The sequence below is a fragment of the Gorilla gorilla genome, chromosome 1 (genome assembly GCF_029281585.2).
Source record: "Gorilla gorilla gorilla isolate KB3781 chromosome 1, NHGRI_mGorGor1-v2.1_pri, whole genome shotgun sequence".
NCBI lineage: Eukaryota > Metazoa > Chordata > Mammalia > Primates > Hominidae > Gorilla > Gorilla gorilla.
Genome location: NC_073224.2, coordinates 234,583,100 through 234,603,746, shown reverse-complemented (window position 1 = coordinate 234,603,746; position 20,647 = coordinate 234,583,100). Strand labels below are relative to the sequence as shown.

At 55.0% G+C, this 20,647-nt stretch overlaps 1 protein-coding gene across 11 annotated transcripts in view; it reads left to right on the top strand.

Moving 5' to 3' along the window:
* The window catches only part of KCNAB2 (potassium voltage-gated channel subfamily A regulatory beta subunit 2), a 109,193-nt gene that overhangs the window by 30,661 nt on the left and 57,885 nt on the right, over positions 1-20,647 (top strand). For 4 of the 11 annotated variants that reach the window (XM_055383010.2, XM_055382994.2, XM_063703267.1 and 1 more), the window contains exons 2-3: positions 17,377-17,505; positions 18,722-18,763. In XM_055383010.2, the coding sequence (XP_055238985.1) occupies positions 17,429-17,505; positions 18,722-18,763 (119 nt within the window). In that variant the 5' untranslated portion in view covers positions 17,377-17,428. Of the gene's footprint in view, positions 1-2,565; positions 2,739-11,467; positions 11,711-17,376; positions 17,506-18,721; positions 18,764-20,647 lie in introns of those variants that run through there. The other 7 variants (XM_055383017.2, XM_055382998.2, XM_031012800.3 and 4 more) reach the window with 6 other exon arrangements.

Genomic DNA, 20,647 nt, shown 5'->3' with positions numbered 1-20,647 from the left:
GATTTGCAAGTATTTTCACTCACTCTGGGTTGCCTTATTACTGTTGATAGTGCCTTCTATTTTTATTTACCTATTTATTTATAGAGGTGGGTCTTCTTATGTTGCCCAGGCTGGAGTCCAGTGGCATGATCATAACTCACTGTAGCCTCAAACTCCTGGGCTCAAGGGATCCTCCCACCTCAGCCTCCTAAATAGCTGGGACCACTGGCATGCACCACCATGAATGACTAATTTTTTTTTTTTTTTTTCGAGATGGAAAGTTTCAGTCTTGTCTCCCAGGCTGGAGTGCAATGGCACAATCTAGGCTCACTGCGACCTCCGCCTCCTGGGTTCAAACAATTCTCCTGCCTCAGCCTCCTGAGTAGCTGGGATTACAGGCGCCCACCACCATGTCCAGCTAATTTTTGTATTTTTAGTAGAGACGGGGTTTCACCATGTTGGTCAGGCTGGTCTTGAACTCCTGACCTCAGGTGGTTCACCTATCTCGGCCTCCCAAAGTTCTGGGATTACAGGCGTGAGACACCATGCCCAGCCGCCTGGCTAATTTTTAAATTTTTTGTTAGAGATTGGGTCTCACTATGTTGCCCAGACTGGTCTCGAACTCCTGGCCTCAAGCAATCCTCCCACCCTGGCCTCCCAAAGTGCTGGGTTACAGGTGTGAGCCACCACACCCAGCCAGTAGTGTCTTTTAAATGAAGTATCTCTAACTTTGCCACTCAACATTTACCAGTCACCTGCCTTCCTGGTCCAAAGAAACTTTTTTAAAAAAGAGTTGGCAAATATCTGAAAATACAATTTATTTTTAAGAGCCAGGAATGAAGCTGAGGTTTGAGGGCTGGTTCAGTGTGTCTGAAACTGCGAAGCAGCCAGTGAGGTTACTTCCGCATCCCCCAGCTTTTACCTCTGCTCGTGAGATTCAGCATCTGCAGCTGTGGTCTGTGATAGCCGTGAATACAGTCTGTGTTTGGAGACCCACAGAGTCAGGGCAACATCTCCGTGCTGGGGGCCAAGAGGATAACGGCTGTTCTCTGGCTCTGGGAGGCAGTAGAGGTCACCTGTCCAGAGCCAGAGTTCCGTGGGGGGCTCCAGGGCAGGAGGTCAAGGTATGTGTGAGGAAAGAACCCCAATTTGGACCTGGACACACCCAGGCTCTGGTTCCAGCTTTGCCACTAATTTCACCAAGCGACCTTGGATGTTATTTAATATTCTTGGGCCTCAATTTCCCCATCTGTAAAAAGCATGTCACAGTCAGGGTTGGGAGCAAGGCCCAGAGCTGGCTCAACATGGGTTGCTGTCCCCCAGCTCTCCATCATGGCGCCTCGCTCTTTCTTTTTCATTTTCCCATTCGTTCGCCTTCCTCCTTCTCCCTTCTCCCTCCTGTTTGTCTCTCGACACCTCTACTTTCTTACTGAGCACCCAAACTATTTTATTTTCCCTTCCTTTTCCTCTTTCTACCTCCCCTAACCACTGTCTTTATCTTTATCCTGCCGGGAACACACAGCAGCACCCCTGGTGTAGGCTTCAGAGCTGTGTACCCACGCCAGGAGAGGGGGTGCCAGCCTCCCTCCTGGAATCACACACACGGGGGTGGCCTGGGACCAGGGACTCAACACGGTGCAGGTGGCCGGCACCACGGGAGATGGAATGTTCCACCCGAGTCCTCCCTTTGCCTGGTACCCCAAAGAGCTTGGGCTGTGCCCAGAGTGAGTCACCAGAGAGCCTGGCCCCAGGCTCAGCAGCTGGCGTAGGAGGGAGGAGGGGCCTCCCCAAGAAGGAATGAGAGGCCTCCCCAAGAAGGAATGGCAGAGCAGGGAGAGGCCGCGGGGAGGGAGAAAAACCCCGCAGAGGGTGCTCTTACCTCTGGCCCGTCCTCCCCAGGGCCACCTGTCCCCTCAAGGCTGCTGCCCCCTCTGTGTCCTGGCACAGAGTTGGGAGATGGAGTGGCAGAGCCTGCCCTGGGCTTCTCAGCAGTGCACAGCTCAGAGCACACTTTGGAGTCAGCCAGCCCTGAGTCCAGGGCTCTCTGACCCTTCGTGTTGTCACCTGTAGCATGGGGGGCAGCAGTACCCCTTCCCAGGGCATCAGGGAAGATCAGATGAGGGAGCGCAGGTAAAAGGTGGGCAGCCCACCCCGGCACACAGCCGATCCCGGCACACAGCCGATCCCGGCACACAGCCGATCCCGGCACACAGCCGATCCCGGCACACAGCCGATCCCGGCACACAGCCGATCCCGGCACACAGCCGATCCCGGCACACAGCCGATCCCGGCACACTGCCGGCAGGAGTGAGGGGAGCTCTTCAACATCACCAGAACCCTCTGCCCTGAGAAAGGGGCTCCTGGGCCGACAGGGAAGGTCTGCCTCCTACTCTGGAGGGGCCGCTTGGGGACAGGCCCGGGCTGTCTCCTCACAGCCACCTGCTTCCTGTCCTCTGCCTGTCTCCTGCCCCATCTGGCCGCTGCTCATCCAGGAAGGTCAGAGATGTCGGGCCCTCCCACCTGGGTCACGCGCTAGGCATGCCTGAGAGCAAAGGCCACGCCCCGACACCCCACGGGGCCCTGGCGCGCCAGGCTTCTTAGCCCTGCGGCGGCAGTGCATAGCTCTGGCACGCGCTGCACCAACTTCCTGTTGGGTGCTGTGGTCCCAAGGCGCGTGCTTTGCAGCAGATGTGTGACCTGGCATTCCCCTGAGTGCTCGGAAAATGGCCTTGTCTCCGGTCGTTCCCGTTCAGGAGCAGGTACCTGGGGTGTTCCGGGGATCCCGTTGTCTAGGATGGGTTTTCTGTCTGACCGGTGGGCAGCCTCAGCTCCCTGAGCAGGGCTTAGGTGCCCCCGTAATGTCCAGGGTTAATTGTGCCAGCCTGAACCCCTGAGCCCCGCATGCCCCCCTAGGGATTGGCCTCAGCCTGGGGTGAGCTGACCCCAAAGACACCCTGCCCAACGCAGCCCGGCCCTTCACTGCTTCCTGTTGCTGCTGCTGGACAGAGTGGGCCTGGCACCCAGCAGAGATGTCTGACGGCCACACATTCTCCCCTGGCTTCTGCTTTCATCCCTGGGATGATGTTGAGGGAGATGCCGGGAGATGGACAGCCATGTGGGGCCACCTCTGTCCCTCTGCAGGGGGCAGGGCTGGCAGCTCCTGGGGAGAGCCCTGCCCATCTTGTCTGCTGTCTCCCGGGAGGCCCTGGCCTGGGGATTCCCATCTCTGAGTGGAAGGCGCGAAGGCCCCTGCCTTGAACATGGATGGCGTGGGTCCCCAGTCCCTCCTCTCTCCCCTCATCCTTGGGGCTGAGCACAGGGCAGTGGTGGGGGATAAAGACCCCTCAGAACCCTTCCCCACCCTGCAACGCCTTGCACAGCCCTGAGTCACTGTCCCGGAGGGGAGGGCAAGGGGCTCCCTGGTGATGGCTTCCTGTGTCCCCTCTCACTTGCCTCCTCCGTTTCCCCTGGGCAGGATATGGGTGCAGGGTGTGGTCTTGGAGGGAGGAGGCTGTAAGCCTCCTGGGGGACGCAGAGTGTGTGTGTGTGTGTGTGTGTGTGTGTGTGTGTCTGTGTGGACGGCTGAAGGGAGGAGGCCGGGGGCCTGGGTGTGCGGCTATGGGGACTGAACTGTCGAGGGCTCCTGCTGCCTCCGCAGGGGACAGGCCCTGCCAGCTACTGAGTGAGCAGCCTGCGGCAGCCCTGACTCACTGCGGGTCGTGCCGTCTGTGCAGCTCTGGGGTCCCCACCACCCAGTGCCAGGTGAGCGGCCCTGCATGGCACCGTAGCTTCCACCTGTGGTCACTGAGAGGCAGGATGGAGCTAGGGCAGGCATGGGAATTTTTTGGCTGTGGTCTATTTTTTGTTCATTGCAGCATTGATTAGATGTGAATGTGGACTGTTCTTGCAAAAGTCTAGACCTGTCGTATTTGTAATCGGAACAGGCATTGAACGTTGCTTTGAAGAGATTGAAATTTCTAGCTTGTGATCTTCTTGAAAATTGTTAATGAGGCGTTGATGTGATTTACCATCAAATGCTCCGTTCGGCAGTCATGACCTTGGGCACCGTGGTTAGGTCCCAATGCTTCTGCTGTTGCCTGAACCATGTGACATCTGTCGCTGTGCCAGTGGTCCCCTCGGCTCAGGCCTCAGGAGATTGGAGGAGAGACTGAGGTTTCTCTGTGACAAACAGGGAATCCTGACTGGGATCTCCAATCTCTAGTAAGGTTTGCACAGTTCTTCTCCTCGCATTTCTTTGGCTGCATCTGAGCCAAAGTCTGGATGGAGCTGTCGGGGAACTGGGTTATGTTGACCTCCCAACCACTGCCCACCCTCTGGGGCGTCCTTCTGACAAATGGGCCTTTCTTCCAGATCCCCGTCTTGACCCCCCAGGCCAACGGCCCCCTAGGGTCTTGACCCCTAGTGCACTCAGAGTCAGCACCTGCCTTCGTTGCAGCATTGACCCTCTGCCATCAGATCCCACTCAGGGAAGGAATGGGCTCCTGTGTGGGCAGGCGCCTGGCTTCTGGGTGAGAGGGGAAGTGTGTGTTGTGTAAGTGCCCTTCTGTGTCATGCGGTTTTGAGCAGTTATACCTCTTCCTGTCTCCGCTGGAAGCACAGTCACTGCCATGGCTCCTCTAGGCTCTGGCACGCAGAACAAGCAGACCATGGTTTTGTGGTATACAGTAGTCATGGCAGATACTTCAGGGGCTTGGCAGGGGGGACCTCCGGGGTTCCAGAAGCAACATGCAAAATAACATCAGTTCAACAAGCAGGTGCTGGAGTCCTCGCCCCGAGGCCTTCCGGAAGACACCCAGGACGTCACACCTAGCCCAGAACAGCCCCCCTCTCTCCATCCCTTCTGCGATGTTCACTAGGCATTATCACATGCTGGTGGCCACTCTGGGTGCGGGGGTGCATCCGTGAAGGAAAGAGATGAAGCTCCCTGCCCCGAGGAGCTGACCTCCCAGCAGTCTTACAGGATATGGGTACAGAGGTGAATCTGGGGGAGAGTCCATTGTTGGTGTTGCTCCACTGACCTCCAGGATGGCCTCCAGGGACCCCGCCTCCTGGTGGCCACTGTCCCCATCGTATTAGAGTTGGCCTTTTGAAAGCTGTGAGTCCAAGTTGCCTGGCAAATAGATAAGGAATACAAGGTGATCATTCTTAAGACCTCGGGGATCTGCAAACCAGCCTTCTGGAACCTTTGAGCTTCCAGGATGATTTGGAATTTGGATGCAGCCACAGAAAGCCTAAGCGCTACAAGTCCCGCCGTGACGCCCTGAGGCGTGGGTTCACACTTGGGTGTGGCTGGTCACGTCTATAAAAATGAGCCTTCACTTTGGGAGGCCCAGGCGAGTGGATCACAAGGTCAGGAGATCAAGACCATCCTGGCCAATATAGTGAAACCCTGTCTCTACTAACAAATACAAAAAAATTAGCTGGGCATGGCAGCATGTGCCTGTAGTCCGAGCTACTCGGAAGGCTGAGGCAGGAGACCTGCTTGAACCCAGGAGGCAGAGGCTGCAGTGAGCCGAGATCGCGCCATTGCACTCCAGCCCGGGCGACTGAAGAGACTCCATCTCAAAAAAAAAAAAAAAAGATGAGCCTTTTCTGGGAAAGTGGAAAAGACAGAGAAGCCTCCTGACAGCCAAGGAGACCAGCAGCCAGTAGAGCAGGTGCTGTAACAAGGCCAAGGACCCTCAAACACCAATTTTGTTGGTAAGACCGCTGCCCAGGATGTACAAGAGCAGCTTCACCTGCCTTCATGCAGATGGCACAGATGTCCAGGAAGCAGCTGTGGTCAGTGACTCCCGAGGAGTCATACCCAGACCTGGGGCCAGAGCCTTCCCTGCACCTCTGCCTGATGTGACACCAGGGCGGGGCACAGCTCCTGCAGCCCCTGCTGCACACCCCTACCTGTTAGCACACTGAGTCCTCCCTCGTTATCATCCCATTTTACCAGATGGAGAAACTGACACAGGGAAGGCTGAGAGAATTGCCCAAGGTCATAGACCAGCACATGGCAGAGCCAGCGCCAACTCCAAAGCCCAGATCCGAACCACTGACTGGGCCTAACCTCCTTCCCAGGAACCCAGACTGATCGCCTCAGGTCACCCAAAGGGGATGGAATAGTGTCATCAACCAGCTCCCAAAGAAGATCGGAGCATGTGCAGTCAGCACTAGCAAGATTTCAGCTTAGAGAGAGATCCTCTCCAGCCTCAAAGTACTGACTTTGGATCAAGACTTCTCACTAAAGGAAGGTTCCGGCCAGCTCAAATTTTTTGTACTCCAGAATCTGCAATAAAGAGACAGATAATGTCTTTTGCAGAAACTGGAAGTAGGTTTCCAGGTACCCACTGGATTTATAATTCAGTGTTTATAAGTATGACCCTGGAGATTAAATCAAAGCAGAACTTGCTCCCTGGAGCCCTGGGGTTAAGCGCTAAGATGAATTCTGTATAATGATGCTGCTGGTGGCTACAGCGAGCATTTATTTATCATGCACTCATGGAGCAGCTGGTTCCATGTCACAGAGAAGCTGGGGTTGCCTGGTCCAGGTGGGGTGGCTCTTGCATATGTAGCAGGGTGGACTGGGGCGTGCATGTCCCATGATGATGGCAGAGGTTCAGGGGCAAGTCTCCTGTGACTGAGACATCTGATCACCTGCTGGTGGCCAAAGCAAGTCACATGGTTGCACAGGAGCACAAGGCTAGGAATTCATCCCAACGTGTGTGTGTGTGTGTGTATGTGCGTATGTACGTGTGTCTGTGCATATGTGTGTGTATGTGTGTGTACATATGTGTGTATGTGTATGTCTATGTGTGTATGTGTGTAGGTATGTTTGTATGTGTATGTATCTGTGTATGTGTGTAGGTATGTGTATGTGTGTAGGTATGTGTATATGTATGTATGTGTATAGGGGTGTGTGTATGTGTGTTTGTGTGTGTGTATGTGTGTAGGTATGTGTATGTTTATGTGTGTGTATGTTTATGTGTGTGTAGATGTGTGTGTATGTGTGTATATGTGTGTAGGTGTGTAGGTGTGTGTTTATGTGTGTATGTGTAAGTATATGTGTGTGTATGTGTGTGTAGGTGTGTGTATATATGTGTAGGTGTGTGTATGTATGTGAATAGGTATGTTTGTATGTGTAGGGGTGTGTGTGTGTGTGTTGGGAGAGGCAGCAAAGTCACACAGCAAAGGACATGGATGCTGGGAGAAGTGAGGCATTGGGTGTCAGTAACTCCATCTCCCATATCGTTATGCCCTCCCTATGCAAATCAGGTGCCAGCTCCGTCAACCAGAACATGTGGGTAACCATAACAGGTTGTCCCCACACCAGGTCAAATCAGAAAGTGTGTTCTATTATTTTGTGTCTCTGTCCTTGACTCCTGGGCTCAGTCCTGACCTTTCCTTGTGGTTTCTTGGCTTAAGCCATTCATTTATTTCCTTCTCTCACCTGGGTGCCCTGACTTCTTCCCATCTCATGCAAGCAGCTCAGGTGGCTCCGACAGGGTACAGATTCCCTTTGACGCTGAGGTTGAAGGAATCAGAGACAGTGCCCCCAAAGCTCCTACTCAGACCTCCCAGGGCACATTTGCGCCCAATATAATAGTCATTTACCATTAACTCCAACAGAGAAATTGTGGTCCCAGGCCCCCCATTCTGCAGATGAGAAAACTGAGGCTCCAAGAGAGGCCCTCGCCTTGGTTGGCTGTGCCCCAGGGAGTTTTGCTCCATTTATCCATTTAGTCTGGGGCTGCTCTTCCTTGTGTGTCCTTGCCTAGAATTATGTATGGGTCCACCTTTTCCAAAAATCTGCCAGCCCTGGCCGGGTGCAGTGGCTCACGCCTGTAATCCCAACCCTTTGGGAGACTGAGGCGGGAGGATGGCTTGAGCCCAGGAGTTTGAGACCAGCCTGGGCTGCAGAGTAAGGCCTCATCTCTATTAAAAAAAAAAAAAAATTAGCCAGGCTGGGTGGTGCACATCTCTGATCCCAGCTAATTGGGAGGCTGAGGTGGAAGGATCCCTTGAGCCCCATAGGTCAGGGCTGCAGTGAGCCGTGATCATGCCACTGCACTCCAGCCTGGGGAACAAAGCAAGACCCTGTCTCAAAAAAAGAAAGAAAGAGAGAGGGGCATGGGGCAGTGTGGAGAGGAAACTGCCAGCCCTAAATCTCATGACTCAGGCTTGCCCCAGGAGCCAGAGTCCCATAAAGGGGCACTATGGGCCTTCCATCAGTCCCTGAAAGAGTCTCACCAGCAATGCCTTCCTGGGGCTATGGCTTTGATGACAGTTCAAGACCCCCAGGATCCCTTTCTGTGTTGAAACAAACTTGGCTTCCTGTCCTCTCACCAACTCTTGCATTCAGAGCTCAAACTGGCAACATACTTGGCCTTTCTAGAAAAACTGCAGTTGAGAAAACACCTCCACTGAGGGGTCATAGGGGAACCGAATATTCACACAGCCTTCAAGAACCTTCCCTGTGATTCCTGGCTAATCATGAAAAAAAGAAAGAGCTGTTGCCGGTTGCGGTGGCTCACACCTGTAATCCCAGCACTTGGGGAGGCCAAGGCAGGCGGATCACGAGGTCAAGAGATGGAGACCATCCTGGCCAACATGGTGAAACCGTGTCTACTAAAAATACAAAAATTAGCTGGGCATGGTGGCACGCGCCTGTAGTCCCAGCTACTTGGGAGGCTGAGGCAGTAGAATCACTTGAACCCAGGAGGCAGAGGTTGCAGTGAGCCAAGATCATGCCACTGCAGTCCAGCCTGGCAACAGACCGAGACTCTGTCAAAAAAAAAAAGAGAGAGAGAGAGAAAGCAAGAAAGCAAGCAAGAAAGAAAGAGAAAGAAAGAAAAGGAAGGAAGAGGAAGGAAGGAAGGAAGGAAAGAAGGAAGGAAAAAGAGAAGAAAAGAAAGAGCTATGCCCTGGCAGACACCACCTTAACCAAATGGCCAGACTTGGTCTTGCCCTCGATGGGCAAACTCGCTTGTTCGCCCCTGCCTGGACGCATGAAAAGGAAAAGACCTCCCCAAAAAGGTTCAGCTAAATTGAATCCTGAAGCTACAGTCAGACAAATCCAAAGCGAGGGACTGTCAGCAGGACAGATGACCTAAACGTTTCAAAAAAGGTCAATGTCATAAAAAACAAAAATGAAAAATAGGGGGGGTTGCCTCCAGATTGAGAGAGATGAGAGAGAAATAACCAATGCCATTTGTGAGCCTTGAATGGATCCCAGATTTTTGTAAAGCTGTAGGAGTTATTTTTGGAATAATTGGGAACACCTAATAGAGGATCAGGCGATATTGAACTAAGTATCTTAGGTACAATGCTGGTGCCGTGGTTAAGACAAAATTCTCAGATGAGTGCTGAGGTATTGAGGGGTGGAGCTCAAGGGATTGCTATGCACTTTCAAACAGTTTGGAGAAAAGTGTGTGTGTGCATGTGCGTGTGTGTGCATGTGGGTGTGTGCGCATGTGTGCATGTGGGTGTGCGTGTATGCGTGTGTGCGCCTGTGTGCATGTGCGTGTGTGTGCATGTGTGCATATGTGTGTGCATTGCATGTGTGCCTGTATTGTGCATGTGTGTGTGCGCATGTGGGTGTGTGTGCATGTGTGCATGTGGGTGTGCGTGTGCGTGTGTGTGTGCCTGTGTGCATGTGCATGTGTGTGCATGTGGGTGTGTGCGCATGTGTGCATGTGGGTGTGCGTGTGTGTATGTGTGTGTGCCTGTGTGCATGTGCATGTGTGTGCGTGTGGGTGTGTGCGCATGTGTGCATGTGGGTGTGCGTGTGCGTGTTTGTGTGTGTGCGCCTGTGTGCATGTGCGTGTGTGGGCATGTGGGTGTGTGTGCATGTGTGCATATGTGTGTGTGCATTGCATGTGGGCCTGTATTGTGCATGTGTGTGTGTGCATGTGGGTGTGTGCGCATGTGTGCATGTGGGTGTGCGTGTGCGTGCCTGCGTGTATGTGCATGTGTGTGCATGTGGGTGTGTGCGCATGTGTGCATGTGGGTGTGCGTGTGCGTGTTTGTGTGTGTGTGTGCCTGTGTGCATGTGCATGTGTGGGCATGTGGGTGTGTGTGCGTGTGTGCATTGCATGTGTGCCTGTATTGTGCATGTGTGTGTGTGCATATGTGTGCGTATGTGTGCATTGCATATGTGCCTGTATGTGTGCATGTCTGTGCATGTGGGTGGGTGTGTGTGTGCCTGTGCATATGTAGGTGTGTGCCTGTGCATGTATGCATGTGCATGTGTGTACATATGTGTGTGGAGAGAGGAAAAGGGGAAGAGAGGAGCGGGAATGCATACAAGTGAGACAAGAGGTAAACAATTGGTGTATGATTGGGATGAAGTGTATATGGGTATTTATTGCTATTCTAATTATTTCCACTTTTATGAGGTTTGAAAGTTTTCAAAGTAGTGAGTTGGTAGGAAGAAAGAAAATGCCCATAGAGAGAGCCTACCGACCTTCCTGGGTCCCCTGTCCTTGTCAGCCAACCACGTAAAGGGAAAGAGCTAGGATTTAATGACCAGATTCCTTCCTGGGCTCCAAGCATTTTCACATCTTGCTTCTCATTGCTCCGTGAGAAGTTGGGCAGGCCTTTCTAAATGCTCCATGCTTCAGTTTCTCCAAATCTAAATCCGGAAGATTTGCTCCAGGTCACATGCAGACCAAGTGGAAGTGGAGCTGATGGGAGGGACCTAGCCTGTGGGCTCTCTGCTTGGACCCTGGGCCCTGCACCCCGTCAGCTGCTAGGCTCCCCTCTTGGGTCTGGTGTGTTGGCAAACGGTTTCTGAAGCCTGTTCTCCCAAGTCCCGGAGGTGTCAGGGATCCCGGGGCCACCCAGCTTAGCTGTGCCTGCCTCCCTCTGCGCTGAAGGAGCCACTGTGCCAGCCTGGAACTCACGGCATCCCCTTTAGGATGTTGGCTCCACAGGGATTGGCTCCTTGGCAGATGCAGTCGCTCCTGATTGGACAGTGGTGTCTGCAGCTCGACAAGGTGGACTCTGGGCCAGTCGGCTCTGCCTGTGTGTCTTGCGTCCTGAAATGCAAAGCAGGGGCTGTGGGGAAATCTCACCAACCCCTCCTCCCCTGGGAGGTGGCAAAGGTGGTGGACTGGGCTGCTGGGACCCTGGGGAGGAATGAAACAGAGGCTGTGTTGATGGCCTGCAGTTCCTTGTAATGTGGTCATCAAACGGTGTACAGTTCCCGTCCGTGGCTGCAGGCTGGAGAGCTGGCTGCCGGCACAGATACAGCCTGACCTCGGGTCAACACTTCTCAGAGTCCAGAGGGGTGGGGAGTGGGACAGGTGGTCTCCCAGGGACGCCTCCCTGAGTGGCCAGTGATGCCGCTTGTCCCTGCACCTGTAGCTGCCCTGAGCACCCCCACTGGACACAGCGGGCATTGCACCCTCCGGAGAAAGCTGCCCTTATTCCACACGCGAGCCCTGTCCCCAGCGCCATGGGCTGTGCTACCTGCAGTAACGCGGACTGCGAGCCCCGGCTGCCTCTCCAGTGCTCTCTCTCCTCTGGCCTTCAGCAGGCTGGGTCACAGAGGCATCCATCCACTCATTCATTCACTCAACAAATATCTGTTCCATGTCTACTAGGTGCCAGGCACAGCTGGGAACCAGCAGACAAAACTCCCTGCTTTCCCGGAGCCGGCATCTTGGTGGGCAGACAGCATAAGCGAGACGAGTAGGTGGAGGAGAAGGCGTGTGAGCAGGTGACAGGCACTGGGGAGAAACAGCCCAGGGGAGGGACCAGGGAGTGTGGGGGAGACGGGGACTGTGATGTAAGGGAGGTGTCCAGGGAAGACCTCCATGAGAAGGTGACCTTGGCATAAAGAGGCAAACGTGGGAGCATGCTCAGGCAGACCATGGTGGTCAGAAGTTGAATTCGGGCCGGAGGAGGAGGAGTGCATGAAGCCCTGAGGTGGGAGTGAGTCTGTCTGCTGGGTTCACAGACCCCCAGGGAGCCAGTGTGGCAGGGGCCAGTGTGTGAGGGGCTCGGCGGGGGATGTGGCTAGAAAGGTTGTGGACCCACTGTTGAGATTGGACTTTGGCTCTGAGTGGAATGGAAGCCATTGGAAGGTTTGGAGTGAAGCAATGACATAATCTGACTTATGTTCTGGGAGGATCACCCTGGCCGCGTAGAGTCTGCCGGCAGGGGTGGAGGTGGGCGCAGGGAACGCTGTGAGGAGCAGCATGAGAGCCGGTGGCAGCTGGGCAGGAGAGGAGACAGGGAGAGTCACGGGGCCCCTGGCCCAGGGATGGATTGGATGTGGGAGGCGGGACATGGGAGGAAGGGAGGAGTCGGGGTGACTCCCGGGAGTGGGACTGACACCTGGGAGGGTGGGGAGCTCTTTACTCATCTGGGGCCACCCTGGGAAGAACTGGGCTGGGGGTGAGGGCAGTCAGGAGCTCAGTGTCTGACCCAGGAATCCGAGGCACACGTTCCCCACCCTCATAGCTGAGCCACACAGGCAGGAAATAAACAGCTCTGGGGTTCAGGGGAGTGGTAGAGGGGGTGGGGTCTGCAGCATGGGGACGGGGTTCAGAGCCACGAGATGGGTGGAAATCTGAGAGGCTTTGTGGGGTTGGAAAAGAATATATTCAAGGGCTGAGCAAGGGCAGCCACTGGAGGACAGCGATGAGCAGGAAGAAGCCCAGGAGACTGAGGAGGAGTGGCTGGAGGGATGAGAGGGGAGCTTGGAGTCCTGGGAGCTGGGGAAACCGCAGGCAGCACCTCTGTCACCCTGATACGATGGGCACCGCTGGACCTAGCAACGAAGAGGTCACCGCAACCTTGGCAAGTGCAGTTTCCACGGAGTGGTGAGGGCAGAGGCTGATTGGAGTTGGTTTATGAGCCGGAAGAAGAAGAGGAATCGCAGATAAGTGAAGGAAAACTTTTTGAGGAATTTTCTTGTGAATGGAAGGCGAGAAACAGTGGAGAAGAAAGTGGGTCTAAGAAACTGCTTTTTTAGGCCAAGTGAGGTGGCTCACATCTGTAATCCCAGCATTTAGGGAGGCGGAGGCGGGCGGATCACTTGAGGCCAGGAGTTGGAGACCAGCCTGGCCAACATGGTGAAACTCCGTCTCTACTAAAAATACAAAAGTTAGCCAGGCATGGTGGTGCACGTCTGTAATCCCAGCCATTTGGGAGGCTGAGGCATGAGAATCGCTTGAACCCAGGAGGCGGAGGTTGCAGTGAGCTGAGATTGCGCCACTGTACTCCAGCCTGGGTGACAGAGTGAGACTCTGTCTCAAAAAAAGAAAAAAGAAACTGTGTTTTTTGTTTTCTTTGGAGATGAGAGAAATAATAACTCATTGGGTTCAGCTGGCAGTGTGTCCTGAAGAAGGAGGAATGGGCTTGGGATGCCCTTGAGTGAGTGTGGGGCTGGGGACGGCTACGTGGCTGTGGACACTGTGGGGCCGGTTCACTGGGTAGCCACAGGAGGGAAGGCAGGTGGCTTTGAGCACAGATCGTGTCCCTGTGTGGGGAAGGTGGCTTCTGATTGCTTGTGTTTTCTCACGGGTCTGGGAAGCAGCAGTGGCAGCTGAGGATGGGGTGGGAAGGGAGGAGCAGCGAGGTGTCCCCTGAACCTGGGAGAGAGGATGGCTTAGAGCAGGTGCCCATAGACTCTTTCTGTAAAGGACCAGATAGTAAATAATCTAGGCTTTGCCAGCCAGCCAGTCTCTGTTGCAGCTCCTCAGCCCTGCCCTTGGAGCCCAGAAGCAGCCTGAGAGGATTCGTAAACAAACAGGCATGGAGGTGTTCTAATGAAACTTTATTTACAAAAATAGGCAGCAGGCTGGCTCTGGCCTGCTTAGACTCCTGGCCCTCAACCTCGCCTCCAGGCCAGGGGTCTTCAAAGCATGGACCCTGGGCCTGCAGCATCAGCGTTACCTGGAACTTGTGGGAAATGCAGATTCTTGGACCCCACCCTATGTTCATGGAACCAGTGACTCAGTCCCTGCACTGTTTTCCAACCCAAGTTGAGTTTGTGATTCCGGAATTCTGGAAGTTAGCTCAGCACCTAGACCCAAGAGAGAGTGAAGTGTGGGGTGGGCTACACGCCCTGTTAAAGGCACAGGCATCCCAGCCCCCATCCCCTTCTGCAAGGCTGTGTGAGGACATCCTGCCTCCCGTGGGCCATGTTTGCTTATGCAGCATCCATGGGAGGGCTCCCTGGGGACGGGCTGTGGTGACGACTCTGCTTTCAGCAGAACCCTCCACTCTGCAGCCCTGGTTTCCTGTCCACGTCCCTCAGCTACTCAGGGGAGCCTGGGGGCAGGAACTCCATTGCTTGTAGGGGAGCCTCCCACAGCAGCAGGGCTCAGCCAGTGTTCCATGCAAGAAGAAATGCACTGTCCTCCGATCGAAAGCACAGCATCTTTAGGAGTTTAACGACAGTTTTTTAACGACTTTAGTGAGATGATTTGATTTCCTGCCTCTGAGTCATCTAAGAGCAAAATGCGTGAGCTGCTAATGGGCTCAAAGAGAGGCTGCCTTTGAGGCCCCTCCAGCCCCCCAGTGCTGCAGGGATTCAATCACCCCAAAGCCAGGTAACCAGCCTTGGCCTCCCAAAGTTCTGGGATTACAGGCATGATCCATCGTGCCTGGCCTGAATGAGGGTCTTTTGGGTTTTTGTTTTTTTTTTTTTTGAGGCGGGGTCTCGCTCTGTCACCCAGGCTGGAGTGCAGTGGCGCGAACTCGGCTCACTGCAAGCTCCGTCTCGCGGGTTCACGCCATTCTCCTGCCTCACCCTCCCAAGTAGCTGGGACTACAGGCGCCCGCCATCACACCCAGCTAATTTTTTTGTATTTTTTAGTAGAGACGGGGTTTCACTGTGTTAGCCAGGATGGTCTCGATCTCCTGACCTCATGATCCGCCCACCTCGGCCTCCCAAAGTTCTGGGATTACAGGTGTGATCCACCATGCCTGGCCCAAATGAGGGTCTTTAAGAATAAAACTCCAGGGGATCGTCACCAAGCCCCACCACTTCCTCTGAGGTTAGCATAGTGCTGGATCTTCTCTGCATCTTCTGTCCTTGTTTTTGGTTTTCATTTTGGTTTACTTGAAACAGGATCTTGCTCCATCACCCAGGCTGGAGTGCAGTGGCACGATCATGGCGCACTGCAGCCTCAATCTCCCAGGCTCAAGCAATCCTCCCACCTCAGCCTCCCGAGTAGCTGGGATTACAGACATGCATCACCATGCCCAGCTAATTTTTTTATTTTTTAATTTTTTTGTAGAGATTGGGTCTCTACAAAACAAATGTCTCTGTGTTGCCCAGGCTGGTCTCAAACTCCTGTGCTCAAGCGATCCTCCTGCCTCGGCCTCCCTAAGTGCTGGTATTCCAGGCTGGTCCCATTTTACCAGCAGGTCTACACATGTGCTCACATCGCTCACTCAGAGGAGACCTCCGTTATTAGGGGAACCTAGACCTGCGCTGCCTCGACCCCAGGGACAGAGGTTGTTTGGGAATCCCCTCCCTTACTTTGATTTCTTCCGAGGAAGCCGGCTTCCTGGTGACGGGAGGTCACTGTTCTGGGGAAAAAGAGTGGGAAAAACAAAGCCAATCAGCCACTTGGCTAAGTGTCAGGTTTCCCACCAACTTCATGGTTGCTGTGGATGGGCGGGGCTGTTTTGAGCCCAGACCACCCCTTTGCCCGTGGGTGTGGGACCACGTGATTTTGGATCAGGGCTCATTTGTCCTTCCAGAAGCCAAGCCCTGTTCCAGGCATGGGGGTGCAGCAGCGAGTGAGACCCGCAGAACTACTGCCCTCCTGGAACACACCCCCCACAGAGAGGGAACTGGGGCACCACAGACCCGTGTGCAGGCAGCAAGGGCGTGGTGTCGGCTGGGGAGCAGCGGGGACCCCTGAGCCCCACAGTCGGGGCTCGTGGCGCTGAGAAGCACTGCAGCAAGGGCGTGGTGTCGGCCGGGGAGCAGCAGGGACCCCTGAGCCCCACAGTCGGGGCTCGTGGCGCTGAGAAGCACTGCAGCGAGGGCGCAGCCAGTAGGAGAGGAGCCGCAAGTGCAAGCGTCTGCAGACAGTGGGAGCTCAGCGTGCTGGGAAGGCGGGGGCCTGGGCCGAGGGCCAGGCGACAGAGCATAGGGGCCTGCGGGGGCAGTGCCTCGGAGTGGGAGGAAAGAGCATGGGACCAGATTCACTTTGGAAATAGAAGCCCCCAACCAGCAGCCAGCCAGGTGGAGGAAGGCGTGCAGAGCTGAGAGGCTTCAGGAGGCGGTGGGGGGAGCCGCTGGGAGGGGACCCAGGGGTTCAGGTGAAAGACAGCAGTGGCTCAGCCCAAGGGTGGCAGCCAGAGAGGTGGGTGGACGGCTGGATATTGGCAGCCATACTCATTATCAATGCTGCTGTAACAGCTCATCACAAACCCTGCAGCTTCCAACTGCCCAGAGTGAGATCTGGTTCTTGTGGGTCAGGCATTGGGGCAGAGCAGGGCTGGGTCTGCTGTTTGGGGACCCCTGAGCTGCAGTCGAGGTGCTTGCCAGGACTGGGCTCACCTTGGAAACCTCTGGTAGGAAAGGATCCACTTCCAGGCTCCCTCGTTCGTTTGAAGGACTCCTTTCTTTGGGCTGTTGGGCTGAGGGCTCAGCTTCTCGCCAGCTGTCGGCCCGAGGCTGCCCTCAGTTCCTGCCCCAGGGGCCTCTCCAACACCACAGCTTGGTTCATTAGAGCCAGGAGGGACAGTCTCTAGCAAGACAGAAGTGACAGTCTTGCCATTATCTTTGCCATGTTCTGCTGGTTAGAAGCGACTTGCTAGGTGCAGCCCACACTCCAGGACAGGGGCTGCCCAAGGGAAGGAATCCCAGGAGCTGGGGACATCAGTGGCATCTGAGAAGCTGCCTGACTTAGGAGCTCAATGGCAGCACCAGGAAGCTGCACTGGGCTGGAGTCAGGGCAAGGGACAGTGTCAGCGATGACCCTGGGGGACAGCAGTGCAGTCAGGAGCTCAGAAAGTACACAGATGCCCCCTGGGGGGTCTCTTCTGCACCATGTGGGCAGCAGAAACTACACCTACAGTTTCAGAACAACAGTTGGGGTGGTGTGGAAGGACCTCCACGACATATAGGGTGGGAGTGTGGAGTGATGGAGTGTGGAAACCCTTCTCACAGTAGTCACCTGCTCTCCAGCCCCTCCTGAGCCCGTGGACCTGCCTGCCTGCCGTGTGTCTGTCTGTCTGTCTGTCTGTCTGTCTGTCTGTCTGTCTGTCTGTCTGTCTCTCTGCTGAGGGGCTCCCCGATGCCCTGAACCCAGACAGCCTCCTCAGCCTTTGTGATCCCAGAGTCTCCCGGCCAAACCTGGTTGATCTTTTTTAATCACCACCCTCTTCCCCTCCCTTATTTTGCTTTTCTTCCAGAATTTTCCCACTGTAAAAAACCGAGCAGGTCTGGACAAGTGAGCCTGGCTCCATGTATCCAGAATCAACGACGGGCTCCCCGGCTCGGCTCTCGCTGCGGCAGACGGGCTCCCCCGGGATGATCTACAGGTGACCCCCTGCCCCCTCACCCAGGCCCCCTCCCAGGGTCAGTGCTGCTTCAAGGAGGGGTTCCCAAGGCCACTGTCCTCCCCTCTGGAGGTGGAAGGGCCCAAGCAGGGCCCACAGGCTTCTGCCTTCCACGGGGTTTCGAGGTGCACGCTGGTGAGCATTTTCTCCAAGAAAGGAGCGGGGGCTTTAAAAACCCAAGTGGGAAAGAAAAACCAAAACTTTTCCAGGGCGTTTGAGCCAGAGTAGACTCCTTTCTTGTCCCTGACCCTTCCGAAATATCTCGTTTGAGGTTAGCAGAGCGGCCGGACAGTGCGTGCACGGCCAACCCCGGCATCCAGTTCCTCCCACTTTATATATCGCAGCCCCTGTGGCCCTGCCAGTTTCTCCTGAGTGAGGATGACGACCTTGCAGGCCTTTGGGGAACCACGTCTGCCGGTTTCCCAACACTGGAGGGAGTGGGGGCGGCCAAATGCTCCTGGGGCATCCTGACCCCCTCCTTGTGGAACTCACTTCCGCTTGCGGCCCTGGGTGTTTCTGTCTGCACCATAAACAGCGCTGAACATCAGCAACAGCTGCAGAGGGCGTTCAGTGAGAGCTGAGCCTCTGGGGACAGAGCATAGAACCCATGAAAGACGCGGGGACAGAGCATAGAACCCATGAAAGACGCAGGCACAGGCGGTACCCCAGCAGCCCATCAGTCTTGGGAAGCCAGACCTTTCCGGATAATCACTGGGGCCTGAGCCAGAGCCCGTGTCTGTGACAGCCACAGGGAAAGGCAGTGTCTGTCCTAAGAAGAGCCAGGCGGGCAGGTGCGGGTTTGCCAGCACGCGGGTGCTCTGCACGTCTGGGTTGGAGGGTTTTCAGCCGTTGCCCACAAGCATATTGCAAAGCAAGTCCTGAAGCACGTTCAATCCAAACCAACCCTCACTCGGAGGTTCACCACGGAAAATAGGGCCTGGCATGGAAGGAGCCCTTGGTGTCCAGGAAACTGGCTCCGGGTCTCTGCCCCGTGGCCACCGGGTGGCGCTGCTGCAGAGCATTTGGCACCGGCTGCGCATCCTCAGAGACTGCCCTGAGCAGGCGACTGGTGAGGGCCTGGGGGCATGGGATGTTGGTGGTTCTTTCTGACCTGCACCTGCTGGGGTTGATGCCAACTGTGGACTCTCTCTCTTCTCTCCCCTTCTCCTTTTTCTCTTTTCTCCATTGCTGTCCGAAGTACTCGGTATGGGAGTCCCAAAAGACAGCTCCAGTTTTACAGGTAATGAGTCTTCATTCTCCCTAAAACCCAGCGAGCCGAAGGCCAGGGAGTGGGTGGGAGAACTGCACCCTTGCCGAGCAGGGTGTGCTGGTGTATTCTCTGAAGCCAAAGCCCCCGAGACCCCCAGGCTCTGCTCATCACCCTCTGTGCCTACCCACAGGATGCTGTGCAATGTCCTGATGGAAAATGTGAAGTCAGGTTAATTGTATGTGTTGGTCTGCCAGAAGTTTGCTTTGATTTGAGCAAATGGGCTTTTGATGACTGCCAAGCTCTCAGCCAAATCTACCGTTAAAGCTTCACTCATCAGGCAGTGAGGGAGATGTCTTCCTGTGGTCGCCAACTTGCGCTGCTTCCGTTATCAGAGTACAGGACGTGGCGAGCCCATCCGTTCCCCCTTTGCCTGTGGGTTTGAGCTGATCTGGAACTCACAGAGCTCCTCAGGCTCATTGAAGGTTAATGCCTGCTTGGGGGTGTGCAGTACTGATATGACGTGGATCAGTGACATCTTTCTGATATGTTTTTCTGTTGGTGAATTAACAAACCGGGCACCTGGCGAGAGACTGTGCCCCAGCAGGATGTGGCATCAAGATGCCAGGCTTAGGGCCCTGCAGGGTGCTCTTGGGGAGACCCGTTCCTCCCTCTGGGCTGCCTCTCCCTCACCTGTAAGGCAGGGGATGTATGTTCTTGGTGCAGCCTCCAACCCTAGGAAGTAAAATGTCAGGGCTGCCTGGAGCCCGTGGGCAGCAGCCTCCCCATGCCTTGGGACTGTTTGGGGAATTGGCACGGCTTCTGGCAGCAGGTCCCTGGTATGCATTGCTGCATCTTGGCGGTCAGGCCGGGAGGTCTCTCTATTCGGACCTGGACATCTGGTGACAGTGCTTTGGGGATCGTTGCCAATGTGCCAGGCAGTGGTCGTGGAGGTGGCAATGTATTTCCATGTAGCTTTTCTCTCCCCGCCCCCCCACTCCCCGCCCGCCCCCCCCCCCCCGCATTGCCAGCCATAGCACCTCTGATGGGGACCGTGGACCTAGATGCTCAGAGTGATCTGTGCCACGCCTTCAGTGCCTCCTCGGAGGTCCTGCTCCTTACAGGGAGCTCTGAAGACATGGCCAACTCTTAGATCCTACTGAAATTTTGGTAGATAAGATTTCGCTTAAGATAGTTAAATCTGAACTCCGGCTTGCAAATGCTTTCCCTGGATGAAATGTTTGTATTGTGATGTATGTACACATGGTATAACATATCCTAACAAACATATGCCGCTCATCCCAGGGGATTTCATCAGTGAAACAAAACATGTACCTGAACTGCATCCTCAGAGAGCCGGGAGCAGCCTCAGTCCTCAGAAGGGAAGGGGTGAGGTCTGATGAGCAGGCAGGAAAATCCCAGGTGCAGACCTGCCAGCTCAAAAGGCCTCCCCACAGGTACAGACCATCCAGCTCCAAGGGCCTGCCCCTAGGAGGGGCCAAGTAAATTGTCCAGTGACCAAGTGAGAGCCTTCCAGCCCACTCAAGGCCCTCAAAACCCCACAGGCTCAACATGTTGTCCCCCTTCGGGAACGCTGTGCATAAGAACCTTCATTTCCAGGTGGCCTTCCTGGCCCCAAGGGAAGCTCTGAAGCTTACCCTCTAGGCTCTCAGCCCCAATTCTGGTGCCCACAGGCTCTGGCCATCCTACCCGTTGGATCTCCAGGGGGTCACTTGGGTGTCTGTTGTGGGGGCTCTGGAGATGACCTCTAAGGGCTAGGGTCTTTGTTTGTTAACAGGCTGGGGGCCACTCCTAGTAGGGCACCCTCATCACACCAAGCATACCACTAAACATGACTGTTGGATGGTTCTTTCAGTTACTTAGGCCTGGCCCTCTCACAGGGCAGAGGCGTTCAAG